We start from the raw sequence: 16,631 nt of genomic DNA on the forward strand, positions 1-16,631 counted from the left end.
AATCTGGGAACACTTCTGCCTTCTTTTCCACCCACTCTCTGCTAGACTGCACCTCCTAATAGTCTTCATAAACACCTCCAAGCAGGTAAAAGGAGAGGAGAGATAGAGCTATGTTGATAAAATGATCATTGAAGATTCATATCCATGCTCTTATTCAATTCTTAAAACAACTTCATGAATTAGGATTTATTTTCCCTTTTGTAGAGATGAGAATGTGATTCTCACAAAAGTTAAGTAGCTCAACCCAATTCATACAGTGCCCTTATATGGGGCTGGGATAGACACCAAGATTTATAGGACCCTTTCCACTGAAAAGTCCAAAGCTCGTTCTCTTCTTCAAAAATTATACCATTTTCTTTAAAACTGGAGAGGAAATATTTGTAAACACCAAAAAGAGGGAAATACTGCAGTAATACAGAAATAACTGGACTAAATTTTCTGGCAGAGAAAGGTTATTTGAAAAGAAATGGTAGAGTCATGGTTAAAAGAACAGATCAAGATTTGTATCCCAGCCCAATCATTTAGAAGCTAAATTTTTCAAAATATCAATTACCTAACCAGTGTTTAGCATGCACTAACTCATTTAGGCCTCAAACATTTTTGAGGAAGGTATTATTGCTATTTGTGGTGACAATGAGAGTTAGTATTATTATTTCCATTTTACAGAGGAGGAAACTGAAACATGGAGAAACCTAATAACTGCAAAGCAATTAACCTAAAAACAGTTTGGCTCCAATTAGTTTGGTCACTTAATCACCAGGCTCTAGGTTTTCTATCCCAGGTAGGATTCCCTCTCTAAGATTTAACATTATGAACAGCAATCCTAGCTTTGCTGAATTGTCAGAAGGGATGTAACATTTGAAAATCTGCATCAGACAGCAGGACTCAAGTCAGGGTGGTTGATAAAATATCACTCTCAGTCATTGGGTATTGCTCTTTGAGAGGGAAATTTTGAACAACCCCCACCTGGACACTGAGAAGAAAGCATCTCTTTATACTTCTCTATGTTCTCTCCTCTCTCCTCCTTCCTGTGCCCATGAAATCTTCCCCAACTCCAACAACCACTAAATGCCACCCTGTGTATTCTAAAAGGATAGTCAGAATGTATCAGGACTCATTTTGCACCAAAATGAAACTATTTAGTTGTCCAATTATTTCAATAGATTTTGAGTCTCTTAAGGGACAAGACTGTATCTTATGCAGCATTGACCCTTGTGTCTCAAACGCTACCTGCAATAAATAAGTGTATGCATGGCCACCGAATGAAGGAATGAATACATTGCACCTTCAGAAATAGTGTTCTAATCTCATTCCTATCCAGTGAAATCAACCAGGGGTGACACAGCCTGTCTTATTCTAATCCATTCAGCTCAGAGGAATATCTACTTTTCCTTTATTCATCCAAAACATTTTCAAAAACTTTCCATCAGAAAGTATTTTGTGTAAATCTCACTTCTTCAAATCACTGTATCTGATTCAGTTTGGCTTCTCATCTCTTTTACTCAATGATATTTATTAAAAGTGCACTGTTTTGGAGAATCTAAGTGCATTTCTCTTACAAATACCAAAGAAAACAAAGGGAAAGAATTATTGAGAAGTGAGAAGAATTTGGTTGTCAGCTGTAGTATACTTGGGATGTGAATGTGATTGAAGCCTTAGATGTGAATGGTCAGCAGCAGTAATGAATTCCTGTGCATTTCAGAAATTAGAGCCACCAGTGTGCCAGAGAGAGTCTTCCAGATATTCCAAACTGAGTTCCCAGAGGGGTGTCACTCAGGACTCTTCAGATGCTTTCTTCCTAGACACTGACAGTGAGATCCTGCCGCCTTCTCTATATCCTGCTCCTTCACCTCCAGCAATAGGTGGGAGACAGTGTTATGCTCTGGAAGAACCAAACTAAGGTGGGAGCCCCCCAGAAAAAGGATCAAGGACATTGCCCCAAGCCAGGAACTGTTAGTTCTCAAAAACACAGAAGTAGAAGCTGCCGAACATGAAAATTGGACAAAAAACAAAAACAAAAAACAAAAAAACGAACAGTCTTTGTTGCAACTGTTCCATCCAAGTCCTGGGTTTTACTTCTCTTGCTCACGTTCCTTTTCAGATAGGACTATTTAAGTTCTTTCAGGTTAACACCAATGGAAAGATAATCAGCTCTTTTTAACAATGAAAAAACTTCTCTTGTTATTTAAAAATATTTTTACTGTTTCCCAACCACTGAAGGAAAAATGAGTGTGCATTACAGCACTGTTTGCCAGGTTTTTTTTTTTTTTTTTTAAAGGAAACTACACTTGTAACAACTTCTTACAGATGTTATTTCATTTAATTTCATCTAATTCTATCAACACTGTTGTGAAATAGGTATGTTCTGCAGATGAGAAACTGAAGCCTAGGGAGGTTAAGTAACTTGCTGAAAACTCAGTAAGAAACAAAGCTGTTAACCATATCGGATCACCTCAGGCATCCTTTTACTTTATAAAACTCACTCTCCTTTAATTTCTCTTCAAGTCTCTGCCAGAACAAAGATGCCTAGATGACTTCCTTACAGTGCTGAGCTCTGAGTCTTTGATTAATTCCACAGATAGTTTTTATTCTTTTGACAATACACTTTCAAAAGAAGAACCGGTAATTTGTTGCTATTCCTAAATAAGTTAAACTACACTTGAACATTACAAAAATGACAATACATATAACTAAGAGATAAACAAAACAAAATGAGTGTAGAAATAACATTGAAAAAGTCTCACATGTTTCAATTTTCCCAAATATGTTTTCCCCTCCAACATACTTTAATTGCTGTCTCTAAGACTTCAGCATTTGATTTCACTGACCTCTCTGGTCTCATGGTATTTATCCTCCAGACCCAGGTTACAACCCCAGTTACTTCAAATCTACTTGCTTGGGAGTCAATAGGGGGAATAAGGATTGGAACGTGGAGTCTAACTGTGCAGCACTCTTCCCACCTTAACAGGACATTGGTAGTTAGTGAAATGAATACATAAGTACCACTATAACAGAGTGGTACTTACAAATTGGTGGAAGATTACCACCAATTTGTAAGTGAGGAGACAGGCTTAGAGAGTTTAAGGACCTTGGACAATACCACACAGCCCAACTTATCTGGACTGAGAACCTCACATGCCTTGGTGGGAGACCATGTCTGAATTCACTCCTGTGGACTAAGGCACATCCTGTGCTCTAAAGAGCGATGCCTGTTCCACATCCAAGAATAAAGGTATCCCATGGCCCCTCTCTACACCATTAGCCTCCTCTGGGTCTCATACCTTATAGTTTTCTCCTTGTAGAATCCCATCAAGGACTCTCTAGGGTTAGTAACATGCATTCCTTCTACAGATAAAAAAAGATGGAGCTCAGAAGTTTGGAGAACTTGCCCAAGGTCACACACAAAGTGAAGAGGAAGACAAGGAGGGGAAGCAATGCACGTTTCACTAGTATGGGTTCCTCTGGACTTTATCACCAAGTTAACTTGCTCAGCTCTGTACATACGAATTTCTGCCAGGACAAACTGCGTAGTAGATGTTGTCTAAGGAGTCCAGCAAAATTTTGCCCAGATGGTGTTTGGGGTTCCTGGTGGGTAGCAGGAACTTCTCCCAGGGAATGCAGAGGCAGAGCTGATAGATGACTTGTGTGCTGCAGGCCATGCCACACCAGCCTCCTCAGCCAGGCCACACTTTTCAGCACACAACTCAGCTGGGCAGCTGTGTCCCCAGTCACTCTCAATTGCTCTGAAGTGATATTTTCTGCTTTTTCTTGTTGCCCAACTGTTCTAACTGGAAGAACTGTGCCTTCATCTACCCTGTACATCCTACCACAGAGCCTTCCTGGGAGCTACCATTCCCCAGCAGGCACACTGTAACTGTCTGCCTTCCTCATAGTACTGCTCCATCTTCTTTTGTGCCTTATTGAGGACTCCAGCAAGCATGGAAAGGCAAGAGGTGCACTCCCTTGCCGTCCTGCGGGGACCTGGTTATGTTTGTGGAATTCGTGATTCCCCCCCTTCTGTTCAGGCTGAAAACACACATTTGGTCCCCGCTCGGGCGGGGCCCAGCTAATCAAAATGAGTGGTTCCTTGCACAGTGCTAGGGGTGCGCTGTCAGAGGTGGCATTCCTACTTTCACCCAGGCACCTAGTATCTTACACGCCACGGAGAGGGCTGCAGTGCAAAGCGCCGTCGAGCCGGACTGCAGAACTGCCTTTGCTGTCACCTCCACCCACAGATTCCCTTCCACACTTGCGTGTGTACACAGGCCAAGATGGAAGGCGCCATCCTAACTTCTGCCTTGCGCAGGTGGGAGGGAAGAGAGACGAGAGGTATTCCATTGGTTGTCTTGTCTGGGAAAATGAATTGCACCTTCCCCCCACACGCTGAGGATCAACTTTTCCCACCCCTTCGGTTGGGCACTAGTATCTTGGGACTACAGCCCGAATCTGGGAGCCAATGGGTCCCAGTTCCAGGGACTTGGAGCTGGGCGGGCAGCAAACGCTGCTAGACACTGAGAAAAGTGCTTTACAGCGTCCCGAGCCCCTCGAGTCTCCCGTGGGGCAAGTGTGCTGGTATTGCGACCGACCAGTTGCTTGGCGCACAGGGTTGCCGGCCAGGCTGCGCGCGTACCCCTCCCCTTCTCTGCGGGCCCGCACCGCGCCCTCCCTCCCCCCGAGTTACGCGCGGGTCCTGCAGCATCTCGGCGGAGCTGGGCTGCCTGGCCCGCCGGCAAAGCGTCGGCCGCTGCATCCCGCGCAGGGCCGCGGCGCGATGCTGCGCTGGAATGAGGAAGCTTGGCTGCAAGGGGAGGGCCCGGGCGCGCTGCGCGTGGGGGTGGCGGCGGCGCGCCGAGCGGGCCCGGCGCGGGCGAACGGGCTGCAGCCGGCGGCAGCGCCAGCAGGTACGGCCCGCGCCGGTCGCCGCCCAGGCGGGCTTGGGGGTATTGGCCCCAGCCCGACGCCACTACAAAGTTTGTGCGCACGCCGCGGCAGGCCCCAGAGTTGCTGTTGGGACGGGCGTCCGGCAAGCTGGGATCCAGCGGTGGGGACTGGGACGGGACGGCGCGCACCTCTCAGTGTCCCGTTCTGTTTTCAACTCCGCGCATCGGTCCGTGTCCCGGAGCAGCGCACCCAGAGGCGGCCGATGCGTGCGCTGGGCCGGGCGGACTGAGGGCAAGTCAAGCTGGGGACAGGCAGTGTGCGCCACCCCAAAGTTTTCGGAGTGCTGGGCGGGGGCGCGCGCGCTCGGGCCACCGCTGTTCTGGGCGGCCGCAGGTGAAGACGCTCCGGCGCGGCGGGGGCGGCCGCCTCGGAGGGAACGAAGTGCGCTGCCCGCGGGCGGCGCTGTGAGCGCGGGGCAGCGGGTCGACCGGGAGCGCGAAGCCGGGTCGGAGCCTGCGGGGGGCGGGGAGTGTGGCGGAGAAATGGGGAACAATGCGAGTGAGCAACTTCAGGAAGTCATTGTGAAAGAAAGCTGGGAAGAGCTCCGCGGCCAAGTTATCAGGGCACTCTAACAAGTGCCTGCGCGGCCCGCGCCCAAGGTGGCGACGCGGCGACATCTCTGGGTCCCCGAGCAGCCAGCGTAGTACAGCCCGAGCGGGTCGTAGGACCGCGGCGAGGCGGGCAATCGGGTCGAGCCCCGCAGGGCAGAGGGAGCCCGGCTCCAAGGTTGCTCTTCGCCCGGAGGATCGATCTTGGCCCCCAAAGTGCGACGCACAAATCCACGTGAGTGTTTTCAAATTGAATTTCAGTAGGAAAACTTGGGTAACTGGTGGATTTAAAAATAAAAATTTAAGAGCAGGAAAGGACAGACTAGGCGGTAACATTCGTAATCCCTAGTGTCGGGTTGCTCACGTCTGCCTCCCCATTCTGAGGGCAGTGAGAGCGATGAGTTTTGTCAAAGCCTCCACCACTTTAGGCTGTGACTGTAGTGCAGGATCAGGCCGACATGGGACACTTCTGAACAGCTCCGCTGTCACCACGAAGATGTTCTAGCTCCTGCTCATATTCGAATTCATATGTACATATATAGCGAGATCACAGAATTCAGCCTTTGTAAAGTCATTGGTAAAAAAAATAAAGATAATAATAATAAACTTTCCATATTTTTGAGGTGAAAGCATTTTACTTCTGTTTAAGATCAAGTATGATCTTGCTTTCTGCAAACAGGAATTATCCCGGTTTTGAAAACTTGGTACTATTGCTCCCTACGGGTTAGGAATCCTTCTCAGGAAAACCTTCAGTAATAGTAAAGCGTCAGATAACTTGAGGTTTATTTGAAATGCATTTTTAAAATCTGTCAAGCATCATTGGTGATTCCTCAGTAATCTCAGAAGCGGGTGACTGTTTTTTCCCTTTAATTTGGAGGCACAGGATATCGCATCCAGTGGCCAAAATAGTGTAACGATTCCATAAGGTCTGAAGCTGCACAGCTTTCAAATGTAGTTTCCCTTTCCTTTAGGGGCTGTAGCCCACCCAGAGTGAATTTTAACTCAGGGCTTTGCTCACGTTACCCACGCATGATTTACCACCCTGCTGCAGAATGTATTTCATCTTTGAAGTACCTTGTTTTAAACTTCCAGAGACAAAATGGTGTTAAAGAATATATTCTTACTAGTGAAATCAGTTTCTGTTAAGAAAGGAAAATTTATAAAAGTTGAAAATACTTAATATGTATATTTTTAACTTTAATGGAAATTCAGATGCTTTTAAGGATCTTTCATTGGGGTTCAGTTGAGGGGGGAGTGACCCCTGCAAGAAAATGCCCGAGCCCTCTTGAATTTCTTTGTTTGAAGATGTTTGTTCATTGAGGTTAATTGGATTCATCTTTTATATGGGATTTTAAAAAAATAACAGGTTAAGCATCATTTGTCCCTGAATTGCTTCAGTGATACATTGGATTATTTGGTATATGGCTTAAAATTTAAATGGGGACAAATATTAATGAGAGGAAGATTCACCTGCTTACATCCTGTAACACACAGAACATGTTACAGTAATAACTATAAGTAATGATTTCACATTTTAAAAACTGTAACATCTGGTTTGATAGAATATGTCTAATTTCACATTTTCCCATGAACATCTTTTTTCATGGAAAAAAAAAAGTGCTTCTCAGGCTTTCAACCCACAAGAGCTAATGATGATAATATTTTGAGTTAAATGGTTCTGTTTTCTTCCCCTTTTGTATCATGGTGATAGTTGAAGACTGGAGTTTAGAAACTGCATAGTACTTGTTTGTTGAATTCATCAGCGTCTTAATTAGTGTGCTACATCTGGGAAAACTACATCTTCCTCCCCAAATTCAGGAGCATACGAGCAATAATAGCCCATCATTGTGGTCTCACAGGAGACCACAGCAACTATAAAGAAAAGTGTGCTGTGTTTGACTCTTTTGAAAAGTTTGTGCAGAGTCTCCTAAACAAAAAGTAAACTGTGGCCATCCTTAAAAATGTTTCCTTTGTTCAAAAGTTAATTTATTGACCAAGAGGTCTAAAGCCCAGCAGAGTTGTAGGCCAATATATATATATATATATATATATATATATATATATATATATATATATATATATACATTTTTTATTTTTACTTGGTTGGAGACTTGGAGTGAGAATGGTGGTTCTTTGGTTTGGGGAATATTTTTCTCTTGATTTATATTGATGTGCGTCACATTTGCTTAATGTGGTAGCGTATTATCAATATAAATGTTAAACCTTTGGAACCTGAGAGAATTATATGTCTTTGTTGTCAAGATTATATGTACTAATATATACCGTAAATAAATTATTTATGTACATGCATATACACACACACAGACACACACACACAGAGCCTGCACACAGTGTGGAGTGGGGCATGCAGGCAGTGTGGAAAAGAGTTTTAAATCATATGGACCTGACCTGAGTAACAAAGCTCCCATTTTATTTTATTTTATTTTATTTTTACCTTTTACTAAAACAAAATGATTATCTCTATTTATAATGGTGAGTTTCAGTGTAAATGATATTAGTATTTTGAGTGTTTGCCTAATTTTGTGTTTTCATCTCATGTAACTGCACTTAGCCGAGAATTCATCAAGGTAGCACTGTTTAATGTTACATTTTTTCCTTCTCTAATCTTTGAAATTATAAAGCAATTTCACTGTGAAATAAGTGCTGATTCTTGTTGCTGTATTCTAAGGAAAAGTCTTATAAGTGGATCCAGCTTACAGAAAGCAAACGAAGAGCCCCCTGAGGCTCTGGAAACCCTGACTTTTGCTGCCTATTTCTAAGTCTGACAAACATTTGGTGCACTGTGGCTCCTTCTTCTAGTCACAGAGTTGCTGTAGCTCCTGCTCTGACTGTGAACACCACTACAGGTCCAGTGTACCTACATTTGTATTTACAGAGAACTCAGAACTGTTTCATTTCATATGTGCATTGTTTAATCCTTCCACTGTATGGGAAGAAAGATGAGTTGCAAAAGCAACAAGTGACCCATTCTTAAGCATACAAGACAAAAATATCAATCCATTTTACATCTTGAAAGAAGTTGTTATATTTGGTTCATAAAAAAGGCACATGCACGTTTTTGATCTAGGTCTTAGAAATGGTGAATTTCAGAGGATCAACATTAAACTAATTCTCTCTCTCTCTCTCTCTCTCTCTCTCTCTCTCTCTCTCTCTCCCTCTGTCACACACACACAGACACAAGTACACACTCTCTCTCTTAAAATTCAGATAAGGTGCTAAGGAGAAAGAGTGTTTTGTTAGGGTCTTAGGATACCCTCGAACAACTATAGAAATAACAACAATACTGTTTTGACCCTGGTGCTGACTAAATGCTCACACTGGGGTCCTTGTCGACCATGGCTTCCTTATATTTCTTTCATCTTAATAAGTGCCTTCATACCTCCATCTCCTTGGAATATATGTTTCAATTCTTAGATTTTCAGTGCTATTACTTTATTAGCTTTTGTTTGACATAGCTCTTAACTGTTCTTAGATATTCTAACAAATATTTTTAAGACATGATGAAACACTAGGGATGCAGTGCTGCATATTACAGATGAAATATAACAGCTGATAAAAGAAGGTTTGCAAAAGGTTTCTAAGTGAGGGTGTGGATGCCTATCCCTGTCTTGGTGTGTGCTGGTGGTTACTCTTGAGAAGGGCCCAATAGGAGAGCAACTGAGGCCTAATTTGCAGACAATGGACACATTGTTTCAGTTGACATTTTCTCTTTCTCATGATTGACTCTGATAAATAGGTAGGATGCAAGAGGTGTCTTCAGCCAGCCACCTGATGATAAACAGTTAAAAATGCTGAAAACCCCAGGTCACTGGAGTGGAACCCATGAGTCTTCTCCTTCTCAGGCCTGACCCTATTTCTTTTCTTCCTTGGCCATTTTGTGTCTTTGGGGAACTCACAATTCCTGTTGTCTAAAAGAACACCCTTTTCCACCACAAGCCTGACGAATCAGACGTTCAAATAATTTCTGAACTCGTTTTTGGTTAGGACAGGAAGCCCAGGCTCCCTTCCTGTGTGTGTTTTCCTGAGAGAAAACTAGCTTCCCTCCTTTTTTGCATATTTGGCAACTGGTTCCACCTTTCTCTGCACCCCAGTGGAGTGTGAAGGCAGTAGCAGGACCTTTGAGGAAGAGAGGGAGGGAACTGAGGCCCCACCAGGCACCAGGGTCCTCCCAGGTGGCTGTGTCAGAGAGGGACTCTGAGAAGCAGCTGTGGATCTCAAAGTCTGGATTTGTGTGTGAGCAGCACCTCTTGCTTGGTGGTGGGGAGGCACATGTTGGTTGGTGAGTGTCACTGGGTTTCTTTGCTGTGCTTTTATGGATTGGAATAGCCAGTGTGACCCTCTGTTTCTCTCTTGGTTTTTTTAAGGTGGGTGGCCTGCTCCCAGAGTGCTGCCCTGGCACCTTGTCTGGGTTCGCTGTCTTGGGGTGATGGAGAGCATCATTATGCTCCATCTGCATGTTCTACTTTCAGGTTGGCCCCATGCTCCACCTCCTGATGGCTTGTGGCGCAGGGCCGTGGCTTAACGAATTGCTTAAAGTGGGCCCTAATTAGTACCAAAGTGCTTTCTTCATATTTTCTCATTCAAGTGTGCAGTGATTCATTTTTCTTTAGCAAGCAGCTCACTGCCACAGGAAATCTGACTCTTCCCGCCATTTTCTCGCCAGAAGTTAATGATAATGGATGGATGGTTATGTATTATGGACAGCAGTGCATTGTGAAGGGGGAATCCCACTCTCAAGTCTTGTCTGCCATGTCTTTCTTCCTTTCTTCTCTTTCTTTTCCTCTTTCTCTTGCCTTCCTTTCCTCCTTTCTTTCTGTCATATGTGTGGTTTTTGGACAGACTTAACTGAGAACTGCAGTAAGTATTTGTAAGGCATTGTCTATAATGAAGTAGGTTTTTGTGCTCTAGTTTTGATATCACACAAAAATCTACACTTCACACCACTTTCTGTTAATTTGAAACTGTTTGAAAATGAGCAATATGCTTTGAATTAGAATCTTTTTTCCAAAGCTAGGAATTCTATGATGAATATTGACTTAGCAGTTTTGATATTTTTTAATTTGTTATATCACAACATTTTCACTGGGACAAATAAAATTCCACAAAAGATACCTCCCTGGACCTAATGGGGAAAATGTTTAATTTTGAATCTTTTGGAGACATGAAAATGAGGAATTGACCTTTAGCTTACTTCTGAGGCACTCTGAAATGTGTTCCAGTGCTTTTAATGGAAACTGGAGAGAGCCATCGACCCCCTACTGCGAGCCCCACTTTTAGCCTGAAAAAGTGACCTTTTTCCTTCTTATTTGTGCTGCATTTTGTGTACGGCAGAAAATTAAAGTGATATTCAAAGAGATTCGTTGAAAAATAAATATTGATAGATGTGTATCCCATTTCATTAAATTAAAACCAACTGCTCATTATCTCATGTCCTTAAACATAAGGTGCTTAATTACTGTTTAAAAATTGGTTTGAAATTTTCTAGTACTTTTCTGCTATGAGTGTGTTCCTGCTTTACCATGTTTGCCTGAATTTAAAGAATTTTCAATTAAGAGCAGATAGGGATTTTGTAAAAGAAAGGAAGTTTGCTAAAAAACAATACTTAGAGTAAAACATTGAAAATAAATTATTTTAATTTATTTGAGAACTGCAGAAAAATCTGACTAAAATGAGCTTTCTTGTATTTAGCTCTCTGATGGCATGAGCATTTTCTGCCAGATTATAAATAAAGACATGCCGATTTTTGTAGACATACAAATGAGGAAGTAGAAAAGGTTCTGTGTGGTTTTACCAATGACCCTGTCCTCCCTTCATTTGCATGAGGACACTGTAGGCAGAAGGTGAAGGATTACAGAATCAGCCCAAACAATCCTGGTTGGACCTGACACCTATGTTTTACATGGATCTTTTTGCATGGTCCATGCTGTTGGCCATGAATATATTGAGGATGCTTGCAGGTTTGTATCAGAGGACACCAGTGCCACGCTGTCTATCACAGGATAGAATAAAAATCTAGATCTTTTTTGCTAACGTGATCCAACTGAAAAACCAATGCAGATGATTGAGGGATACTCTTTTATGTCCTTGGGTTTTTGGTCCATGGCAGTCGTTATTTAATTGATACATTAATTAGTCCCTTTAGTCTTCTTAGATACTGCTTACTCTGACTTCAGCTGAACCACTGGAAGTTGGGGTGAATTTCCAAAGTATGAAAGTCATTAAGAGACCAAGCCATAATTTCAGGAACCTAATTTTTGAATTCATGTTCTGTATACTGTGAGCGTAGGTATTTTTAATATGTAGTTTTTATGAGAAAGTTATCTCATTGAAATTGATGATAGCTGATAATTTTGTGAGTGTTGTGAGTGGACCTGAGCTCACAATTCCAGTCCTTTATAGAAAGTTTCCACCTTTTCCATGAGGCCTACCCCAACTTGGAGAGCTCACAATTCCAATCCTTTAGGGAAAGTTTCCACCTTTTCCATGAGGCCTACCCCAACTTGAAGGCAGCAAGCAAAGTATCTATACTTCTTCCTCTTCCCTGGAGCAGTGGCTAAATAACCTTATTCTATAGATGGGACCAAGTGACCTTTTCTAAGGACAGAATAAGATTAAAATATATGTCACAGTGAATCCCATAAAGTATTCGATCTGGAATATTTTTTTCTGGGTTTGTATCTAGATTGGTAGATCTTGACTCACCACCAGCTAGATGGTTGAAACTATAAGTAAAATGACAAGTTTATAGTACCTGGGAAAGTATCTTCAGAAGACAGCTCAATTAATGACTTTTCAAATTTTAATAAGTAGTACACGTATGGATTTTCAGATAGCAGGATGTTCCTTTGGAGATCTTGATGATCCTACTTCTTTGGGTCTAAATAAAACATCTTTCACCAAATAAACTCATACAATTGAAATAGAATGGCCTTGTAGAAACACTAATATTGCAGTAGGGTGCATTGTTTGGAAATGTTATGGGTATGTAAATGGATTTTTCTACAAACTATGATTTGAATTTTGAGTTTTAAAATGTCCACGTGAGATAATTTACTGGTATGTTAAACTGACTTTAAAGCCAGAAGGGCAAAATAAGATTCTGTATTCTTTGGGACACCATAATGTCTTGCTGAGTAAAAGAATTCAGCTAATATTTTAATTTTGCATTTATTTCTTTAAAAAAATGAAAAAAAAATCAGAAAATAATAGGAACACAAAATCTATTCCTGGGTTCCTATGTCTCTTTAATTTATAATAATAAATAACAAGCCATCAACACTTTTATGAGAGATTGTAAAGTATTACTTTGGGAGCAATTGCTATATTTTTTTAAAGATACAGATCTTATTTTTGTTGTACTTCATTTTTTTGCTCAGTTCCTGGTCATGCATAAAGATTTTCCAGATCTTCCAAAATCAGTAAGAAAAGAGAAGAAAAATTATTCTAAACTTAAGATTTTTTTTTAAATTTAAGTGGTAAAATGTAAAAGTCATTTATATTTGAGGAAACAACATAGGAAGTGACCATTGTTGATGGTCAAAATCAACAGAAACTATTTTAAAAAAATGTCTTTTTTGACATTATGTCTTTCCCATAGTGTCAGTGAGTAGTTTGAGATCAGACAGTGAAATAGTATAGACGAGAAACCCCTCTTCTTTATATAAACAGGGTGTACTATGAGAGAATAAAGACAACACAGTGTGATATAATGTCAGGACATTCATGAGCCACTTGAAGTCCAGCTGTGGTCCTGTGGCAGTAGCAAATATATAAGCACAGAGAAATGTCTCCCACTCCACTTTTTCTGTTTTTTAAAACAATTTTTCTAATACAACATTTATGTGGCACTTTAAAATACTCATGTGTATACGTGTGCATGTGTGTGTGTATTTTCCCTTCTGTCTGAAATATCTCTTGACTAAGGTTTTCAGACAACATGGTTTTGGGATCTAGTTTTATAAGTCTTCCTCAGTTCCCTTTGACCCTTCCCCTTTTGCATATCAGTTCCTACCCATGGGGGGAAAATGCAAGGACAGAACTGCACATCTGAGCTAATTTGCCCTCAAGAAGAAGGTTCACAGTAGAACAAATTGCTGGAGTTTGCTAAGGTTCAGTTTATCGCAGGGGGAGGGGCAGTGTGAAAGCCAAATTGGATTCCTGCTTTCCTGTTTAAATCTTGTTTTTCATTGTTATTTGCACCAGCAATGGTCTGTGGAGTAATCATGAAAATGTGCAGATTGGCAGCTAATTTTTTTTTAAATGAAAAGAATCAGAAATGAAATAAGAGTGCTCAGAAGTTTTTATGTTCTCCCAACCTGTTTTGTCAAATTGTTACGCAAACCAAGAAGGTCTCTTTGACTAGATACAAAGACTTCGCATATTGCCTTAGCTTTCTCTTGGAACATTTCCTTTTTTAAGATACAGTGTAATTCACGGTGATATGATAGATTTGCAAAAATAAAATCTTCCAGTCTGAAGATGAAAGGACTTGTCTCTAAGCAGGAATAATGCATTTTATTAAAGAGGTCTGTGACCTAGGCATTTTAAATAGATGATAGGCTTGTCCTGCTCCCCCACCCCAATCCTTCTCCCTTCAAAATAAGCATCATTGAGTATTTAAGGAAATAACCCTCAAAGTAACTCTAGTGCAGCTTTTATCTGCTGGGGAGTAGGAAAAACCAGGAGCAGACATTTGATCGAATAACTAGAACTTAACTATATGGTAGAAATTCTGTGATAAAGTTTGGCTTGATTTCAAAAGTATTACACACAACATGATATTTTCTGGTAAAATATAAGAAGCATCCATTCCTCACCTGTCAGACATTTGGATTTTTTGACCACAGCACTGGACTGCCAAGTTCTTATGCGCAGAAGTGCTGGAGGGAAGATATCTCCATAACATGAAACCTGTTTCAACCTCAGCTCTGTTTCTTACTGGACAAATGACCTTGGGCAGGCTCCATCTGTTTTACCTCAGTTTTCTCTTCTGTACAATGGAAATGATAATATTGATCCTTGGGTGTGATTGTGACAGTTAAAGACACATTTAACAAATAGGAATTGAATACGAGCTGTACGTTGGACACTGGGTCAAGCTTCCCGGTAAAATGCTGGACAAAAGAAAGGACATTCACAGTCCCGTGAGGCCTAACAATTTACCTCTCAATGCAATACATTTAACAGGTTGCTGAATAAAGCCAGATAGCACCAGTAACCTTTTCTGCTTTTTCTTGGCATACACATGGCACTTAAGAAATGTTATGAAACATTACTACGTGAGAATTACCTAAACAGTATCAGGGACGAGGGAAAGGCATCTGCTTAGAAAACAAACAAAAAAGATGGCATGAGGCAATTGTTTAAATCTCAGAGAGCACTTTTTAAGGCATGTGAGACATACTACATTCTCCCAGTGAGTAGGCTAATTTTGACTGACTCTCAGTAGTTCCTTCAGGAAGTTTGGCATGCCCCATGCTTCATAGTTCTTTAATAGCTTGAAAAGTAAGAAAGTTGTGATTCTTCACAGGGGCTGACTTTTCCTTCCAAATTCATTAATCCACACCTTGCTCATGAGAATTCTGGAAAAGGCCCTGTGTTTCATAGCAAGCACGTGGAAGGAGGTGCTCACTGGAGGAAGCTGAAGGACCTTTTCGGAGCGACTCCCCAGTGGCCCTGCGTGCTTGCATGCTTAAGGGACTCTGGTTGTGTCCTTCTCTGAGCAGCTTGGGTTAGAAATAGGGCTTCTCCAAGGAAGACTGGCCCCAGCTCCTCACCTGGAAGCAGCAACTGCCCAGGGCTGTTGGATGCTTCTCTCCTGTAGCCAGCCAGGTTCCAGCCCAGCCTCTGTGTGGAAGGAGGAAAGGCAAGGTACAGGAGGTGGTTTCAAGAAAGGCTCCTGATCTCCCAGGGAGATTCCACAGGGTCTGCAGAGGCCCCAAGAGGAAGGGGCCCTGTGCCATTTGCCAGCCTGGAGCCCATTTTCACTTCTCTTACTCCTTTTCTCTAAAGTTGGTGGTATGTTGACTCCTTTGAAATGAAACAGGAAAGTTGGACCTGTTTATCCCTGTTTGATCAGAAGGAGAGAGACAAACAGAGGAAGGAAAAAAAGAGGGGGGAGGGAGAGAGGAATTCAGAGACAGGAGAGAGGGGGGATAGAGATGGGAGAATGAGATGAAGGAGACACATGGAAAGGCAAAGAGATTTGGAGGGATGGGGGATTATGACAGAAACTTCACTTCCGGTTCCCTATGGGGTCAGCGTTGAACAGCCTCTGTCACATTGGCCTGAGCTTATCTCTGCATCTATTTCCCCTTGTGCAAGATTCAGAACTGCTTGCTCCAAAGAAACAATAAAAGCATTCATGTTTATAAGAATTGCACAGGTGAAATTTAGTACTGATACTGCTGTATTTTCTATTGATTTGGTTAGCTTTTGCCAGAAATTGGGTTTCCCATGCAAAGTAAAAAAACACAGAATGTTTTCATGAAATAATTCCTTCTGGCATCTCCCCTTATAAACCTAATGATCTTGATTTTTCATTCTGGTGAAACTGTGAAAACACCTTTACTTTGCTTCTGTGATTAACTCCATTCACTGAATCAACTCCTTTTTAGTTGAAACCAATCCCATTTTCTATTTGACACTTGCATGCTTCCACATGGGATCAGAGGGGCTAACTTGGTGCTTTAAAAAACCAGATGCAGAGCCTAGGTTGTGCAGAGCCATGTTTATGAGGGAATGGGCTGGGATTTAAGTGTCCTTCGAGTCATTGTTTTTAATCATCCCAAGTGATCACATTTAGAGTGAGGGGAAGTTGGAGAAGCTTATTAAGTCAATACTGTGAAGTGAAATATGTCAAACACAGAATTGGCAGGCCCAATACAGACTGGCTTGTGGACCAGCTCAGAAATTATTAAGAATTTATATGCAGTGCACTAGTAGACATTACACCAAAGGACCTTCTGAGCATGGGTCCCTGAGTACTGCACTGATCACAAGTTCCCAATGCCAGAGAAAGTTTGGTTCAAAGTGTGCATGAAAATTGAAGTGAGGTGGATTTCATCACAAAAGTCCACATTCTAGGGCAGGAAGTAGATCTAGAGCTTTAATGACAAAGTA

At 41.8% G+C, this 16,631-nt stretch overlaps 1 protein-coding gene across 23 annotated transcripts in view; it reads left to right on the plus strand.

Annotated features, from left to right (window-relative positions):
• The first annotated feature begins 4,823 nt into the window (after positions 1-4,823).
• Positions 4,824-16,631, plus strand: part of IKZF1 (IKAROS family zinc finger 1) — a 95,434-nt gene continuing 83,626 nt past the window's right edge. For 4 of the 23 annotated variants that reach the window (XM_079150296.1, XM_079150295.1, XM_079150306.1 and 1 more), the window contains exon 1: positions 8,676-9,789. In XM_079150296.1, the coding sequence (XP_079006422.1) occupies positions 9,780-9,789 (10 nt within the window). In that variant the 5' untranslated portion in view covers positions 8,676-9,779. Of the gene's footprint in view, positions 4,902-5,428; positions 5,725-8,673; positions 9,790-16,631 lie in introns of those variants that run through there. The other 19 variants (XM_079150293.1, XM_079150314.1, XM_079150307.1 and 16 more) reach the window with 13 other exon arrangements.

Source organism: Sciurus vulgaris, assembly GCF_902686455.1.
Source record: "Sciurus vulgaris genome assembly, chromosome: 8".
Lineage (NCBI taxonomy): Eukaryota > Metazoa > Chordata > Mammalia > Rodentia > Sciuridae > Sciurus > Sciurus vulgaris.